We start from the raw sequence: 15,825 nt of genomic DNA on the forward strand, positions 1-15,825 counted from the left end.
TTTCTCAACTTCATCACAATTACTCAAGGCAATATACATACCAAAAAATAATAATAATAATACATGAGTATAATGAAGACTATCAAATATATGGATACATAAACCATGCTCATTCTGCTTTAAGCATTTATACCTGTATTTCTAAGATCTGTGGACATCGTGGTTGCCGCTGCTCATTTTTCTTGCGGATCTAAAGCCTGACGTTGCTACCGTTCCTTGTGTTTGCCATCATCTCTGATCATCGTCTACAACACAACCTCACGGACTAGGCTTGGATTTCACTATTGCATTTGTGCTGGAATTAAGAAATTAATGAGGAAACGAGATCGATGCATTTTACCTTTATGCGTCTGCAAACCGAGACGGCTGAAATAGGTAAGCTGGGCTCAGGTCTCTGAAGAAATGAATGCAGATTTGTGTTCAGATTTGTAGGTTTCAGAATATGGAGCTGTAATATGAAACCAGATAGAACTGATGGATGCTTTCGGCTTGGATGGATTGGTTTGACAGAAAAGAGGGAAGCTTTGGTTTTGAATGTAGGCGGGTAAGGCTTTTCTAAAAGCAAGAGGAATGGAAGAAATTGTAGGAGAAAGTGGAGAGAGATGGGGTAAACGGCGCATGAGAAAAGGGAAGCTGATAACTTAGTTTGTATACTAACTTGCTAGGGTTTCTCTCACACTAGAATCTGAATAAACAACAAATTGAAAAACTTTTGGCGTAAAAATAATAAAATAGTCAATTTATGTCGGTTATAACTGTCAGAATACTAAAATAATAACCGCTAGAAACTAAAATAATAAAATAGTCAATTTCTGCCGGTTACAACCGCCATCATTAACTTAAAAACTGCCATAATATGTTAAAAATATTTTAAAAAAAATGTTCAAAAATACTAGTGGTTGCATCCGACACTAAATATCCGCCAGGAATTTATGTCGGATACAAACGACAAGATTTCATTGTTATCCGACACTAACTGAATGATATGTCGGATATCTTTTATCCGACATAATGGCTTATTAAACCACCACCATCATCTGACACTAAAGCTAATATTGTAGTAGTGATAGGATGCATGTATTTATAATACTTTCACGATTATAGCTTGGGTTTGAAAACCCTAGATACAAGGAACTTTTGAAAATAAAAAATACAAACAGAAACAATAAGATTACATGCTCAGCTTCAGATTACAACAGAGTATCAAAAAAAAAACAAGTCCTATAAACTAGGAATAACTAAAGGAATAAGAAGTTTGAACTAAGTCAAACTCCTCAAGTTGCGGTGATGCACTTAGCATACTGACTTCGTCTAACAGAGAACTCTTCTATTCTTTAAATTATTGTAATAGTTTCGAAACCTTTCACTCTTTTTAATAATAATAAAATTTAAAATAATATGTGTGTGTGTGTGTGTGAAACAAAACTTGTCAGAAAAGTTTTCAATTTTCTTATTTCAGCAAGTGCATACATTGCATGTAAAATCAGTTTTCTAGATGGCAATTGGCAACACAATTACAAGTTGGGATTAGCTGATACTAGACTGTAGACTTATTTGTTTTTCATTAATTAGTCGTGGAAGTCTTGGCACACCAGTTAGTCTTTGGTGGAAAATTCATAGGCAGGAGACCTTGAATAGTGAGTCACCAGCGTTTGTTAGGCAGAACTAGAAAATGTGCCCGCGCTTTGCTTCGAGCGTTGAATGTATTAGTCGCAACAAACATGAATAGTTTCCACACAAAGCAACTAAAAAGACACAGTACCTAAGAATCATTGAAGTTGAAGTCAAACTTTGCTTACTATATATGGATAGCTATAAGAAACATTCATTTGTAAATTGTATTGTTTCATTGATATCATAGTTTCAAGTAATCAGCCTCCTACATAGGGGTGGGCAAACAAGTCTTGGACCCGTGGATTGAGATGGGTCTAAGAGATTTGGGGAGGGTACGGGGCGGTTCCAAATTTTTAAAATTCAACATAGGGCAGGTCCAGGTTAATAGCAGGGTGGGGCGAGTCCAAATCCTGGAAGAAACGGGCCCCTGGCCGGAACCGATTTCCACCCCCAATGATCTTCAAAGACATCGTAAAGAGCTCCACCACCATCTTCTCCCTATCCACCCTCCTCTACTTTAAGGAGCTCTACATCCTACTCCAAAGAATCCAGACCTTCATCGAAAACTCTTCAAACGAGAGATGGATCTGGCTTCTCTTCCAGACAGAATCCCTTGCCAACAGTTTCCCTAAGCTATCCTCGACCTTTCCACCTTGCTTGACAGCCTCCCTATCAAGGAGCTATGATTAAACGACGATGTCAAAGAGGCCATATCCCTCCTCCGCGCCCAATGCTCCCGTAACACCACAAAATTGCTCGTTGATCTAAGAGACGATGTCTTCCACCTTAAGGTTTGCTCCATGCTCGACAACCACAGAAGCAAAATCGTCCCCGACCATTTCAAGCTCTGGAATCTTCGCGCAATTAGGGATTTACGATGGTTCAGATTACAGATAAGAGCTAGAGAGCCTTCAAGACGAGTTCCAAAACCAGAAGGAAGACGAGTTTCAGTGGGAGAGGGAATGATGAGTCAGATCGTCACCTTCTGCTTTAAACACGTATGACTTCAGGTAGTTGTCGTCGATGGCCCTCAACATGGTGAGAACTCCAAGAACGCTCACGCCATCCCAGTAGATCACGCGCTCACACACTGCTTCGATTCGAACGAGCTCGTCAAGAGAGCTAAAGAATAAGAGAACCCAAAAAAAAAAAAAAAGGACCCGTGAACCAGTCCCGTTTCAAAAGGGCCAGGTTAGGTCCGGTTCCTGTATTAAAATTTGTTGTACCCGCCCCGACCCGACCAGTTTCTTTTAGACCCGGATCTTGTCTGGTCCCTTCAAAATTGGGCCCGGCCTGGCCTGTGCCCAGCCCTACTACTACACGGAGGAAAAACACAAAAAAGGAAAAGTAGAAAAGTAGATGACATAATACTTGAGGATCAGGCAGGAATAGTAAGTCTAAAAAAATTGCTAAACCGTCTTACAAATTCAATCGTTAAACGTTATACTGTAACCCAAGACAAAGATAAAGTATATAGTTTGTTTACAAATCAAAACAAAGTGCTGCTATAATCCGCAACAGCTATGCATCATACAAAAGCACTGCAAATCCACCATCACACATTAGCCAAGAACTAAGGTTAAATCTAGTGCAACAACAAAGAAATACAGTATAGGATCAAACAAAAGAAAGTTGTATAGTTAGATACTACATAGATACCTAAAGAACCAATCAGAATGCTCTTGAAGGTGTTCATTAACTGTCTACCCAATATACATTACAGTCACCTACGTCATAAACACTTTAAACTATCTATAAGTTGAAACAGCCAATACAACTTTTCAATTGTGAGTTGAAATTTATTATGAATTCTTTGAGATATCAAGATACCTTATAAAGTAATCTCTGGTCCTTTGAAAAAATTGGTTGTACATAGGTTTTTCTCTCATGCTGTATTGTATGAAGTCCGCTCTTCTAGCTTGAAAAAAGATACAGATAGAACTGATAAAAAGCAAGAAATGAAACCTCATGGCAATTCATTAATGGCGGTCAAAAGGGGAGAGTATAGAGAAAGTCTTGGTCAAAATGGTACAGTGCTTGCAAGGGATAAAAGACAAAAAATTGTAATGTCTCTAAATGCAATCGTAAAAGAGAAATTTAAAAAGAACAACAACAAAACATTATCCTACTAAGTGGGGAAAAGAGAAATTTAAGAACAAACAATAAAAATGATGATCGCAGACTTCTCGGGGAATTCGGAGGATCAATTATCCCAACAGACAATGCCCTTTGGTCCTCCGCCTTCACCATTTCCTCCTCGTCGCCTAATTCCTTATCATCTACATGCCAACACTGCCTCTAGAAGAGCCTTACCAATAACCAAGTTAATAAGCATAAGTTGAAATATTAAACGAATATAAAATGATATATATATACAAAATAATGTTCCATTTTTACATGAACAACTAAGCAAAAGCATTATTAAAACTAAGCATAAATTTTGAGGACAAACTTAAACTAGATGTTTTTATCGTTAACACGAATAACCATCTATATGAATACTAATTGCATACTCCCTAACATATGATAAGCATGGTGTGTATAGGGTATTTATATAAAAGTATTTACATAATGTTGTACCAAACGACAGTTTGACAGAATAACATGAAAAACTTTATTTTGATTTGGAAGGTGAAAAACTATCTAGCAACCCAAATCTGCCAAGAGATATCAATTCTCTATATATATGTATATCAACTTGTCATATTTAATAAAACTAAAAGTATGGACAATTCAGTGTACCTTGGTTGCACATTTGTCATATCTAGTAGCTCACATCGGCCACCCCCTACTGGAATCCAAGGCTGAGAGAAGCCTTCTGCGGGAGTTGTCATCTGAAGCACTACTCTTATCTTTGCCTTTGTCTGATCTGACATATTGCTTATTATTGCATGGATGCCAAGTTGCTCCAACAGCCTTCGATGTACATATATCTAAAATGCGGTCTTGTCCTACTGTTAGAAGCAAATATAAGAGCCCTAATGGCTAATAGCATAAGCTCCGCTTTGATATTCTCAAGAGCTTCATAGAGAGCTCTTTTGTTTCTCTTTGGCAACCACCGGAACGAGTGCAATTAAAATTTAATCAAAATACCTCATTTCGCATTCATAATAAACCCGAAAATGACTTCATAAGGTGAAATTAACCTAATTACATGTGAAAGGAAACCTTTCCAATTAAATGAATGAAATATTCGACTCCAAAGGTCTTCCTCCTTCTCCTCCTGCCATCCTTTAATTGAAACCAAATTTACCTTACTACCAAATAATGCTATTTTTTATCTATTTCTTTCGGTATGTAAACTTAATACTAATTCTCAATAATTTTCAATCACTTCATCTGTAATTAAAATAAGTACTGAGTATACACACTCATAAACACAAAATTCAGATTTCCATTATATAAAATGAAACGAAAGCACATACGTCAAGTCAGTGTTCCTACTGTATTCATTAATTCAACGCTGCATCAAATACAAAAATTAAATTATACCTCTAATTTATAACATTTTGGATCTCGCTTCATCTGCAGCTAAACCAAAATTTAGACAGTCCCCAAATAATTTTGTCCAAAACCAGATAGCAACACCATGTAAAAATCATATTGGGTGTCTACACCCACACTTCAACAATTTACACATAAATTTGAAATTTGAATCGCCTGGCCTTCAAAAATATTTGCACACAAATTCGAAGGAAGATGAAAAAACTAAATTAAAATCATATGTACTGGGCAATTGAGACTCACCCAAAACTGCTATTGAGCTATGCTGCACGGTAGTGGTGCGCTGTGAAGAGAACTCCACGTGGTTGACAAAGTCCTAGAATAACTTGGAAATATACAGAGGTCAATTTTACAACCGAAGGAGCAATCATTTACTGAATTATAAAGAAAAATCTTCACAAAAAAGTGTCTAGTTTCACAAATAAATGAAACCCAAATTAAATTTTTAGATAAAACTAAGAAGTTGAAAGCATAAGAAAAACCCATGAATCCAACCATAAAAAAGACGCAAACTTTCGCATTGGCAAACCATTCACAATCCCAAAATGAAATCTTAAACAAAACTCAAGAATCCAACTCAAAAAAGCTCAAATTCAAATCACCCAAGACCAACAAAATATCAAACACGGTTCAGTGTCTCTCTTAGCATTTTAAATCACGTGGTGTTGCCCAATATATTATTGTCTTAACATTTCATGCACTCATGCATTAGATAAAAAAAGATATAAAATGATATCCATGTTAAAATTACTTGGACTCCTTTATCATGGTTTAAGAAAGCAACCCCAAATCATAGTATCCATGATTACCTAAAACACTAAAACAAAACCCTCACTTCTCACTACATGTTTAAGATACATGAACCCATACAAACCGCTTCACCATTCACCTATACGCTTGGTGCTATAAATCCAAATTAAAAAAAACAAATAAATAAAACAGGCTACTAACCAAAGCATCCTTTGAACAAATTAAGAAATTCAAATAAAATTAAACACCAAGGAAACAATAAACACATAAAAGATATATATGCTTGAACTGTTAAGCAAATCAAGATACTAATACAAATAAAGATATGCTCTCAGTAATTCACCAAGGTGGTTGTGACAAACACAAGGCCTAGTTTCTCAATAGGGGAACTTTGGAACTCCCTTGCTTATGAAAACGATGGAAAACTCGAGTACAATCAGGATGCTCACCGTCGAGCACTTGTGGGATGGGTAGAGGGTGCTGGTGGAGATATTACAGCATTCGATTTTACTATGAAAGGGATACTTCAAGCCGCAGTCCAAGGGGAACTATGGCAGATGAAAGATTCGAATGGAGGGGCACCAGGAATGATTGGCTTGTCGCCAGGAAAGAGTGTAACTTTCGTAGATAACCATGATACAGGTTCTACACAGAACATGTGGCCATTTCCATCAGATAAAGTCATGCAGGGATATGCATACATTCTTACTCATCTGGGAATCCCCTAAGATTCTAAATTTGATTTACTTTCTTCCAAGCTGGAAAGCTGGCATCTTCATAACTGCTAAAACTCGTTGCAATCAGATTAAGGAACGGGATCGGACCTGACGGTGCCTTGTGTATTCTAGCATCTGATGCAGATCTGTATGTAGCTGCCATAGATGAGAAAATCATAGCAAAGATTGGTCCAAGGTATGACATTGGGAACCTTGTACCTCCAACCTACCAAATTGCAACTTCTGGAAACGATTACTGTGTGTAGGAGAAAAAAGCAGGAGCCTTGTTGGAATGAACTAATTAATTACAAAATTCTGTATTACAAGTGTATTATATGCTTAATTATTGAGGATAAAGTAAATAGTAGTCCTCAACCAAAATAGAAATCGGGGTCTTTTAAGCCCCGATTTGAGACTATAACATGCGTAGATTTTCTGGAAGCAACAATTTGGCCGAAGTCAGGACAGTGTTAATGTTGCCTGATTCGATTCAAGACCTCCTGCAACGATTCTTATCGATGGAGAATCCAGTTAAACCGTCATTGCTAGCAATCTCGAATAATATTAGAGACACCTAACTTTTGTACTAAATTTGTACACCAAATGGTGTGTGCGTATTCATGTCCCTATCTTAGTTGTTAAAAGCAAAATGGGGTTACTAGTCGACCCCGAATCTGAATCAATGAACACGCTACCACTTTACTTGACAGCTTTCACACACGGAAGCTTGTATCTCTGAAAATACCATTCTACTTTCTCTATTCAATTGAACTTTGATGCATACTTTCTCTATTCAATGTATCTCTGAAAATACCATTCTACTTTCTCTACTTTACTTGACAGCTTTCACACACGGAAGCTTGTATCTCTGAAAATACCATTCTACTTTCTCTATTCAATTGAACTTTGATGCATTCTTGCTTGAAATTTGATCTGTGAAAGCAGCAGATGCAGCGTACTGCACTTTTAACTTCACAAACCAGCACACAGAAAGCTTAACTAATGGTCCATGATCCGCGTTGAAGTAGGAACGGAACCTTAATCATCGTTTTTTAGGAAAAATAACAGTCAGGGTTACAGTTAAACAGAACAGCCGGGATTTCACTTAACAAAACAGTCGAAGTTTTTTTCACGTCTTTTGGCAAAGTAACAGTCAGCTTTCCACTTACCAAAATAGTCAAGAGTTTGGAACCAAATCAAGTCTAATCCCAAGATTTCTCCCATGATGGATCATCATTCTTGGTCTGACTATTCTCATTAATCTCATACCTTAGTTTCTATCCTTACAAATCAAATCACTTGCCAAAAAAGTCAAATTTGCGCCTCTTTTGGGCCAGATAACAGTCAAGCTTTCATACCCTCCATCTTGTTATTTAACGTTGAAAAACAGTATTTGAACCATAACGTTCACAAAGCAATTCAAGCTCAAAGGAGACATGAACGCTCGAATCGTTTCCCTCATCTGTTTCCTACTCTCTATCCTTCTCACACCCAACTTCGCTGCTTCCCAGATCCTATTTCAGGTATATGAATACTTAACCCCTCTCTCTCCCTCTCTTTCTCTCTCTATCTCTCTCTCTCTCTCTCTCTCTCTCTCTCTCTCTCTCTCAATAGGACTAACGAGTTTTCGGGTGTATGATGGTCAGGGGTTCAACTGGGAATCAAGCAGGAAAGGAGGATGGTACAACATTTTAAAGCAGTCTGTAAAAGACCTAGCTAGTTCCGGAATCACACATGTTTGGCTTCCTCCATCTTCTCAAGCTGCTTCAGATGAAGGTATTTCTATGTCCTAAACTGTAAACTCCCTTTTGAACTTTGTCATTAGTCCAAACCAGATTTTGTTTAAGGTTTTTGAGCTAGAATATGATCTCCGAACTAGTACGCAAAGTCCGGTTTTAAGTGTTTACTTTCAAAAGAATAGTCTTGTACGACTCTTATATGACAATTCTTGTCCTGAAGCTTCATCTCATATATTTCCTAAGGATACATGCCGGGAAGGCTTTATGATCTCAATACAAAATATGGAAACAAAGATGAATTGAAGTCACTGGTAAGTGCGTACCGCAACAGTGGGATACAGTCTGTGGCAGATATAGTTATAAACCACAGAACTGCAGAGAAACAAGACGAGAGAGGAATTTGGTGCATCTTTGAAGGAGGAACTGATGATGATCGCCTTGATTGGGGGCCGTCTCTTATTTGCAGCGATGATACAAAATATTCTGATGGCAAGGGAAACCCTGACACTGGAGAGGACTTCGGTGGTGCTCCTGACATTGACCACAAAAACACAAGGGTTCAGAAAGAGCTCTCGGATTGGATGAATTGGTTAAAGACTGAAATCGGATTCAGTGGTTGGAGATTTGATTTTGTTAAGGGATATGCTCCTGAATATACCAAGCTGTATATGACAAACACAAGTCCAAATTTCGCGGTAGGAGAACTTTGGAATTCCCTTTCTTATGGAAGTGATGGAAAACCGAACCCAGATCAAGATGCACATCGACAAGCGCTAGTCAGATGGGTGGAGAGCGCTGGAGGAGGTGTTACAGCATTTGATTTTACAACTAAAGGGATACTTCAAGCTGCAGTCCAAGGGGAGCTTTGGAGGCTGAAGGACTCGAATGGTGGCGCTTCAGGGATGATTGGCGTGAAGCCACGAAATAGTGTAACTTTCATTGACAATCATGATACAGGTTCCACACAACATTTGTGGCCATTTCCATCTGATAAGGTCATGCAGGGATACGCTTACATTCTCACTCATCCAGGGATCCCATCAATCGTAAGCTCGTACACCTTCATTTAACTTTGAGTAATGCTATAGGCACGCAAACCCGACATCATTGTTGACATATTCTTTTATACAGGCTGGCCCCATATACAAATGATGTAGGGCCCATCTATACTAAAGAGTGTCAGCAATTGCATCAGTTTTGCGTATAGTATTATTTACGTTTTTCTCAAGCTATAACATTGCCATCCGTCTTTATAATGAATTTGTTTCCCAATCTATATAAATATGAAAGAATGTGAGAATTGAGGCAGAGTCAAGCACTCACTGTTTAGCATTTGAGTTATTGCTATTTCTCTGGTGAACTTATTTATAACTGATACCTATGGTCCATGCTTAAAATTTGTTTATCTTATTTATCTTTTGTGACAGTTTTATGATCACTACTTTGACTGGGGCTTGAAAGAGGAGATATCTAAAATCACTGCAATCAGATCGAGAAATGGGATCAAACCCGACAGTGCCTTGCGCATTCTAGCAGCTGATGCAGATGTCTATGTAGCTTCCATAGATGAGAAAATCATAGTCAAGATTGGTCCGAAGATGGATTTAGGCCAACTTATACCTACAAACTTCCAAGTTTCGACTTCTGGAAAGGATTATGCCGTGTGGGAGAGAAAGGCATGAGGGTCTGTATCATCTGGAATAAGACTACTATTGAATTAAATAAACTCTCTGTTAGAGTAATGTAAAAGTTTATCATATATTTTATTTCCCAACGTTTTGTTTGTTTATATTCCTCAAAGATGGAGAATAATAACCAAGAAAGTGGAGTTTTCTCCTATATATGTTTGCAGTCCATCAAAATTACAAGACCCTTCACGTGAAAAACATGACAATTAGAGTCACACTAGCAATGGTGCCCGCGTTGCTGCAGGATTGAAAATTATATGTACAACATCTTTACAATCCTATTTACACATAATATCCTAATCAGCATTTAATAGAAATGAATAATTAGTGACTTACTCAATAAGGTCCGAGTACTTTTCACTTAGCCAAGAGTAATGGCCTGCATGAGGAAAGCTGAAAATGGTGACATCAAATTTCTTCCATTGGAGACGGGATGGATGTCCATCTAATGCACATCAACTTCATGCAACACCAAGAACTCCACCCTCGTTTGCTCTTCTAAATATGACCAACTGCTCCGATGTTTTGCCTACAAAGAACATAGAACATCAAATCGATTAATCTTGGACCACATTAAACAAATTTAAACAACCCCAAAATTTAATTTGTAGCCCAAAAAACCAAAACATTTGATGAGTACATATATGAAAAATGTACTTGAAGATTGAAACTTTCATCAAATAAATCACAAAAAAGCAGAAAATTAGATAAACCCAAAATTATAAATTGTATAAAATTAGATCATCCATTTCAGTCATGTGTAAATACACCATCACACATAACAAATTTGCCTATATGATGGTGATGCACAATGTAAATGTTCAGATTCAAACCACACACAAAGCACTTGTAGCTCCCAAGTATACCTGTATTACATTCCGATGGTTGCTTGTTGACTTTGCTCCTGGAGTCATGACTAATGTGATCTCCTTCAGTGGTGCATGAGCTTTTTCCTCCAAAGTTGCTTCCTTAAACATCCCTCTTTCCTGAAAAAAAAAACCCAAAATATATCATATTAAGCATCAACGCTATTAATACTTATTAAAGAAATTGGTCGCAACAGGTTTCACATACATCAGTTCTAAACCTAAAAGGCTTCAGATTTGTAGGCTTTGGTTTCCTATAACCCCATGAGCATTGCTGGCAACAGATGCGGAGTTTTCTTTCCAAATCTTATCTACTTGATTGACCTGCATCATTGTTTAAGCGTTAACAGGCATAAAAAACCGTAAGGGAGAAATCACTAAACATAAACACTATATAGATACGTTACTCTCGTATACTTTGTAGCCTTCTTCAAGGCCTGGAATTATACAACTATTTTTTCCACTAATAGCTCTTATTTACATCTTTACTGGATTTGCATCACTTCTTTTATATTAATAAAATTAGAGGATTGCACATGCTTCTTTTTGGACGCCAAAACATTTTTTTCAATTATTCTAGTTCCTTGTGGTTGAATGGGATTCTAAGCTTCAGACTTCGAAAACGGAGAGTTCGAAAAACCTCAGAGTCAGCACCAATGAGCTTAAACAGAACAGATGAGAGCTAATGGGATAGAGCTAAGCTACTTCACCACTTCCATAAGTCCACGTCTCCGCCCAAGCCTAGACATCCCAACATTGCCCAGATAGGTGTCCCATCTTGACCTACAAGATTTACAGAGAAATGCAAAATTGGAAGAGGTTTAAGCATGAACAGATTGTAAAACACAAAACTTTACAGCAGCAAATTGGGTTGCAAGCGAGCACTAACCATCATGAATAAAAAGTGGGTACACAAAATTGGCAAGAGACAAACTTGTTTCCTGAAACACAGGTATGAGTGACGGCGATCAATCTCTCCATTTTTTACACAATTAAACTTGAACCTGTGCATAACCAAGGTTTGGAATCCTACTGAAATCAGGAATAGGCCACTGTAAGTTGCAATTCCTCAAACTCCTGAAAGAAACAACAAAAACACAAACATATTCAATCTTGACATGATTCGTCATGTTAAATATTAAGAGCTACTTCTCGATTGTCATTCCAAACAACCAGCACCATCACCTAATGTGATATAACATCAGATAGAAACAGGAGATGTTCCCTGCAGTGGTTGGAAATATGTGTTTCCCAACAAAAACTATGATTCCCTCTATTGTTGCTATGATTAATCACAAATCTTTTGGATTTACACCTCCATAGTTGGAGTTTTAAATCTGATGTATGAATAAATAGAGATTGTAGTCCTTAGATCACACAATTTTACCTTTAAACTTACTAAAAGACATAGAATCAGAAGCAGCACTTACAACTTGAACAGTTTAGACATGTTGCTATACGAATCTGGAATTGTAGTCCCACCAAAGTTGTTGTCAACTTGACTGCAAAACAAATAAGATTATAGGGCTAGGAAACTTGATACGGGATTGCATCCCTCAAATTATGTTGTAGAAAAAGGAAAGTCTAGAGAATTGTTCCCAACAGTACGAAAATTTAAGAAAGGAAAGGATGAAAACATAATTAAGGCACAAATTTATGTTCCGAAGTAAGAAAACATACAATATTAATAAGCTTGGCAACTCCGAGAACTCTGGCGGAAAATACCCAGATAAGTTTTTGTCAAGAAGACTGCAAAAAGGTATTGGTCTATAAGAGCAGCTCCAGCGGGAGCTTTTGCTCTGGGGACAGGCCCGTGAACAGGGCTAGAGAGTCCAACTGATTTGGTCTAGCGTGTGGTAGCCCGAGGGACAGGCCTGGCACGAGTTGCCAGCCCGAGAGCCCGAAGTGAGTGTGACGTCAGGGCGACGTCAGCTGCTTTTTTATTTTTTTTCTGTCAGGTGCATGGCCTTCAAGCGCGCGTGGGAGTGTGTTAGGAGACATAAATTCAGAAATGGGGCCGGCGGCCCACTCAGATTTCTTACCGTTGGGGAGGCCACGTGGCTTTCCCATGTCCGTTGGATTTCAACGGCTATATTTTATGGACCGTTGGATTTTCAAAGGTAAAAAAAAAAAAATTAAAAACCTCATTTAATTTCAATCGTTGGATCTGAGATCAACGGTCCACGTTATTAGGCTATGGAAATTTAAAAAAAAAAAGAAAATAAGAATTTAAAATTTTGAAATGTTACAGTTGTGCCACGTGGCACAATCTGGAGTGTTGGAAATTCCAATTTTTTAATCCAACGACAGAGATTAACTAGGTGAATAAAAATTAAAAAAAAAATGTAAAAAAATATTATAAATCAGAAAAAAAAATTAAAAAATTAAAAATAAAATTGATTTTACTTTTCTATTAATACCTTCTCATTATCTTCTACCTTACACCACAATTTCATATTTTCTCAACTAGTTTCAACCACATTCCTATCTTTCTTTCAAAGTTTCAATCCAATTTTTTTTTCCATCAATTGTCTTTTCGGATTTTATGACAAGTAGGGCAACAAGAACGATTAAAAATCTTATTTGAAATTACAAATAAAATTATTTTGTATTATTTTATAACTTTTCGGATAATAACACGTGGTGCAACAAAAACGATTAAAAATCTTATCCGAAATTACAAATAAAATTATTTTGTATTATTTTATAAATAAAAAAAATACTAAAATTTTATTGTCTATTGTCAGGGCTATTGAAGTGCAACGGTGAAGATGCAAAAGGCGATTACTATTCATTAAAGACAATTACTGTTCACCAAGTGGATTGAATAGTGAATAGCCTGGGGGGAGGGCTCCCAGGCTGGAGTTGCTCTAATGTGATTTGTTTTCTTTTCAGTGGACATCTGATTAAAGTTAAGAGTTTTTCTTCTTTTTTCACTTCACATAGAATATAGGGGGTGATCTATGACATCTACCAACTGATAACATATGCATGCTCTAACCCAAGAATAAAATAAGAACATACAGTGTTGTGAGCTGCAGAGCCACCATACTGCTGCGCAAGAGCATCTCCCATGCTCTGGTACATATCTATTTGAGCTACAGCAACGGTGCTATCAGGATTACACAACAATATTTATTTGAATATTAGAAAGAAATCAAACAAACAAAAGAGGAGAAATATTTGACGACCAAACAATCGTCAATTTCTTCAGCCATTAAATAAACCTTCTTCGACTGTTTAAGTTCACAATAAAAAAAACAAACCCTTCATAGAGTTTTAGGCAACAAAAATTAAGAGGAAACCAAATAAAAAATATTGGAGATTTTTAAGAACCAAAAACTCTGCAATCAAACAAAATATATTCCACAAAAAGAGTTTAGAGAGAAAAAAAGGAAGAGAGTGAAGAGGCTTACAATCCTTCAAGGCAACCAGAACTTTCAGATAAAATCACACCAAAAAAACCCACAAATTTAACGAAAATTTGAGCACAACCCAGAAATTTAAATTAAAAAAATCTACAAATGGATTTTCAACTTTCTCCTTGTGGGAATCCATTGACTTTCAGCCTCCACTTTCTTCTCCTCATACTCTGCAAACGCAAACAGACAAAGATAAAAGTCAATAGACTCAAACGTAGGCGTAGTCATATTGGTTAGAGCAGATACACACCCCTATGTACCCGAGTTCAAACACCCTACTTGCAACCGCATATTAGATTAGTTTAAAGCAGATCATCCCTTGTATCAAAAATAAAAATAAAAATAAAAATAAAAAAACTGAAAACCATCACTAATACCATTTCTTTCTTTAGTTTCGAACTTCGAAGTTTTTCAATTTGGGTTTGCTTCCTAAGAGTCTAAGACCATAAAGAACGTCAGCTATCTCAATCTCAATGTCCTCATCTTCTTCTATAGGCGTGAAGATTTTGAGGATTTCAAAATACCAATCTTGGGACCATTTGATTCCCAAAAAATATGAATTCATAAGCTAAAAAATCTCAAAACTTTCCAAAAACTTCTTCAAAAATCATTTTTCGAAAACATAGTACCAACTGACCATCGTCTTCCTCGATGAAACATTAAGAGGGAAAAAGCGACGTAGCTTTGAAGCTCAGTTGCTGAAGACTCTGTTCTTCCTCCCCAACTCCTCGATAACTGCTAGAAGAGAAATTAAAAAAATATATATATCAAATTTAAAAACGAAATCCAAAAACAGAGCAAACAGGTTGGGTCACTCTCGAGTTTGGGTGCGAGCTTATCCCTAACCTTCTCACCAGAAAAGAAGAACATGTAAAAATTAATCAGAGTTTTCATAAAATATACTACCTGATTACCTACTGGAAACAAATAATAAATATACAGGGAATTTTAAATTAATTCAACTGCATGCAATTTGTAAAGAAAAAAAAAAGAACTCAAAATATTAGTAAAATTAAGAAGAAAAATTATTAACCACACAACCAAATTTAATAAAAATAAATTACTGAAATTAAAACCCAAATCCCAGAAATAACCAAATTTAAGAAAAATGGAACCTTCATATGGAAATTGAAGCTTTACCTGCAGATCGGCAACAGCGGCAAGTACCTCAAGACTGAAAGAGACAGAGCTGAAGATGCGTGAGAGAACAGAGGGTGAACTGTCTTGCGATCCATAGCTTTGTGTAAAGCTTGAAGACCTTGTAGAAATACGTGCGGTACTCGTGTCTGAACAAATTAAAAATTTTGAAATTAAGAAATAGTTGTTTGGAAATTAGGATTTAGGATGAGAAATGGGGAGAATTTGAAGAACCTCTGCTGCAGTGGTAATAGGGGAGCTCTCTGATTTTAAAGAATCACAGGGAAGCTCTGCCCTACAACGGAAGGAAAAAGTCGGAGAAGAAAAGTGGAAGCAGTCGATGCACTACGATGATGATCGACGCGTGGAAAGCATGTACTGAAAAGGAA

General features: G+C 36.9%; 1 protein-coding gene and 1 non-coding gene across 19 annotated transcripts; one reads left to right on the forward strand and one right to left on the reverse strand.

Annotated features, from left to right (window-relative positions):
- Positions 1 to 3,658: 3,658 nt before the first annotated feature.
- On the reverse strand, positions 3,659 to 15,825 carry LOC137725655 (uncharacterized). 18 transcript variants are annotated; one of them, XR_015962946.1, is made up of 13 exons: positions 15,671 to 15,825; positions 15,440 to 15,585; positions 14,937 to 15,037; positions 13,902 to 14,469; positions 12,308 to 12,379; positions 11,911 to 11,954; positions 11,767 to 11,818; positions 11,518 to 11,660; positions 11,086 to 11,201; positions 10,878 to 10,997; positions 10,348 to 10,540; positions 4,357 to 5,443; positions 3,659 to 3,912 (listed from the first exon to the last, which is right to left on the reverse strand). It is a non-coding gene; the product is annotated as an uncharacterized LOC137725655 (transcript). The 18 variants fall into 18 exon arrangements; XR_015962944.1 differs by having other exon boundaries at positions 3,659 to 3,922; XR_015962949.1 differs by lacking the exons at positions 3,659 to 3,912; positions 4,357 to 5,443 and adding an exon at positions 12,558 to 12,844 and having other exon boundaries at positions 10,133 to 10,540; positions 13,902 to 13,975; positions 14,294 to 14,469.
- LOC137725652 (alpha-amylase-like) lies at positions 7,953 to 10,164 on the forward strand. The gene is made up of 4 exons (XM_068464410.2): positions 7,953 to 8,107; positions 8,231 to 8,360; positions 8,567 to 9,369; positions 9,751 to 10,164. Exons 1-4 carry the CDS (start codon positions 8,021 to 8,023, stop codon positions 10,003 to 10,005), a joined length of 1,275 nt encoding a protein of 424 aa, XP_068320511.2. The 5' UTR covers positions 7,953 to 8,020; the 3' UTR covers positions 10,006 to 10,164.

Source organism: Pyrus communis, chromosome 5, assembly GCF_041283825.1.
Source record: "Pyrus communis isolate YQ-2024b chromosome 5, ASM4128382v1, whole genome shotgun sequence".
In the NCBI taxonomy this organism is placed as follows: domain Eukaryota; kingdom Viridiplantae; phylum Streptophyta; class Magnoliopsida; order Rosales; family Rosaceae; genus Pyrus; species Pyrus communis.

Coding starts and splice junctions, on each gene's coding strand:
- LOC137725652 (XM_068464410.2), top strand. CDS start 8,021: ATGAACGCTCGAATCGTTTCCCTCATCTGTTTCCTACTCTCTATCCTT. Junction 8,108..8,230: donor CTTCCCAGATCCTATTTCAG/GTATATGAATAC, acceptor TATGATGGTCAG/GGGTTCAACTGGGAATCAAG. Junction 8,361..8,566: donor TCAAGCTGCTTCAGATGAAG/GTATTTCTATGT, acceptor ATATTTCCTAAG/GATACATGCCGGGAAGGCTT.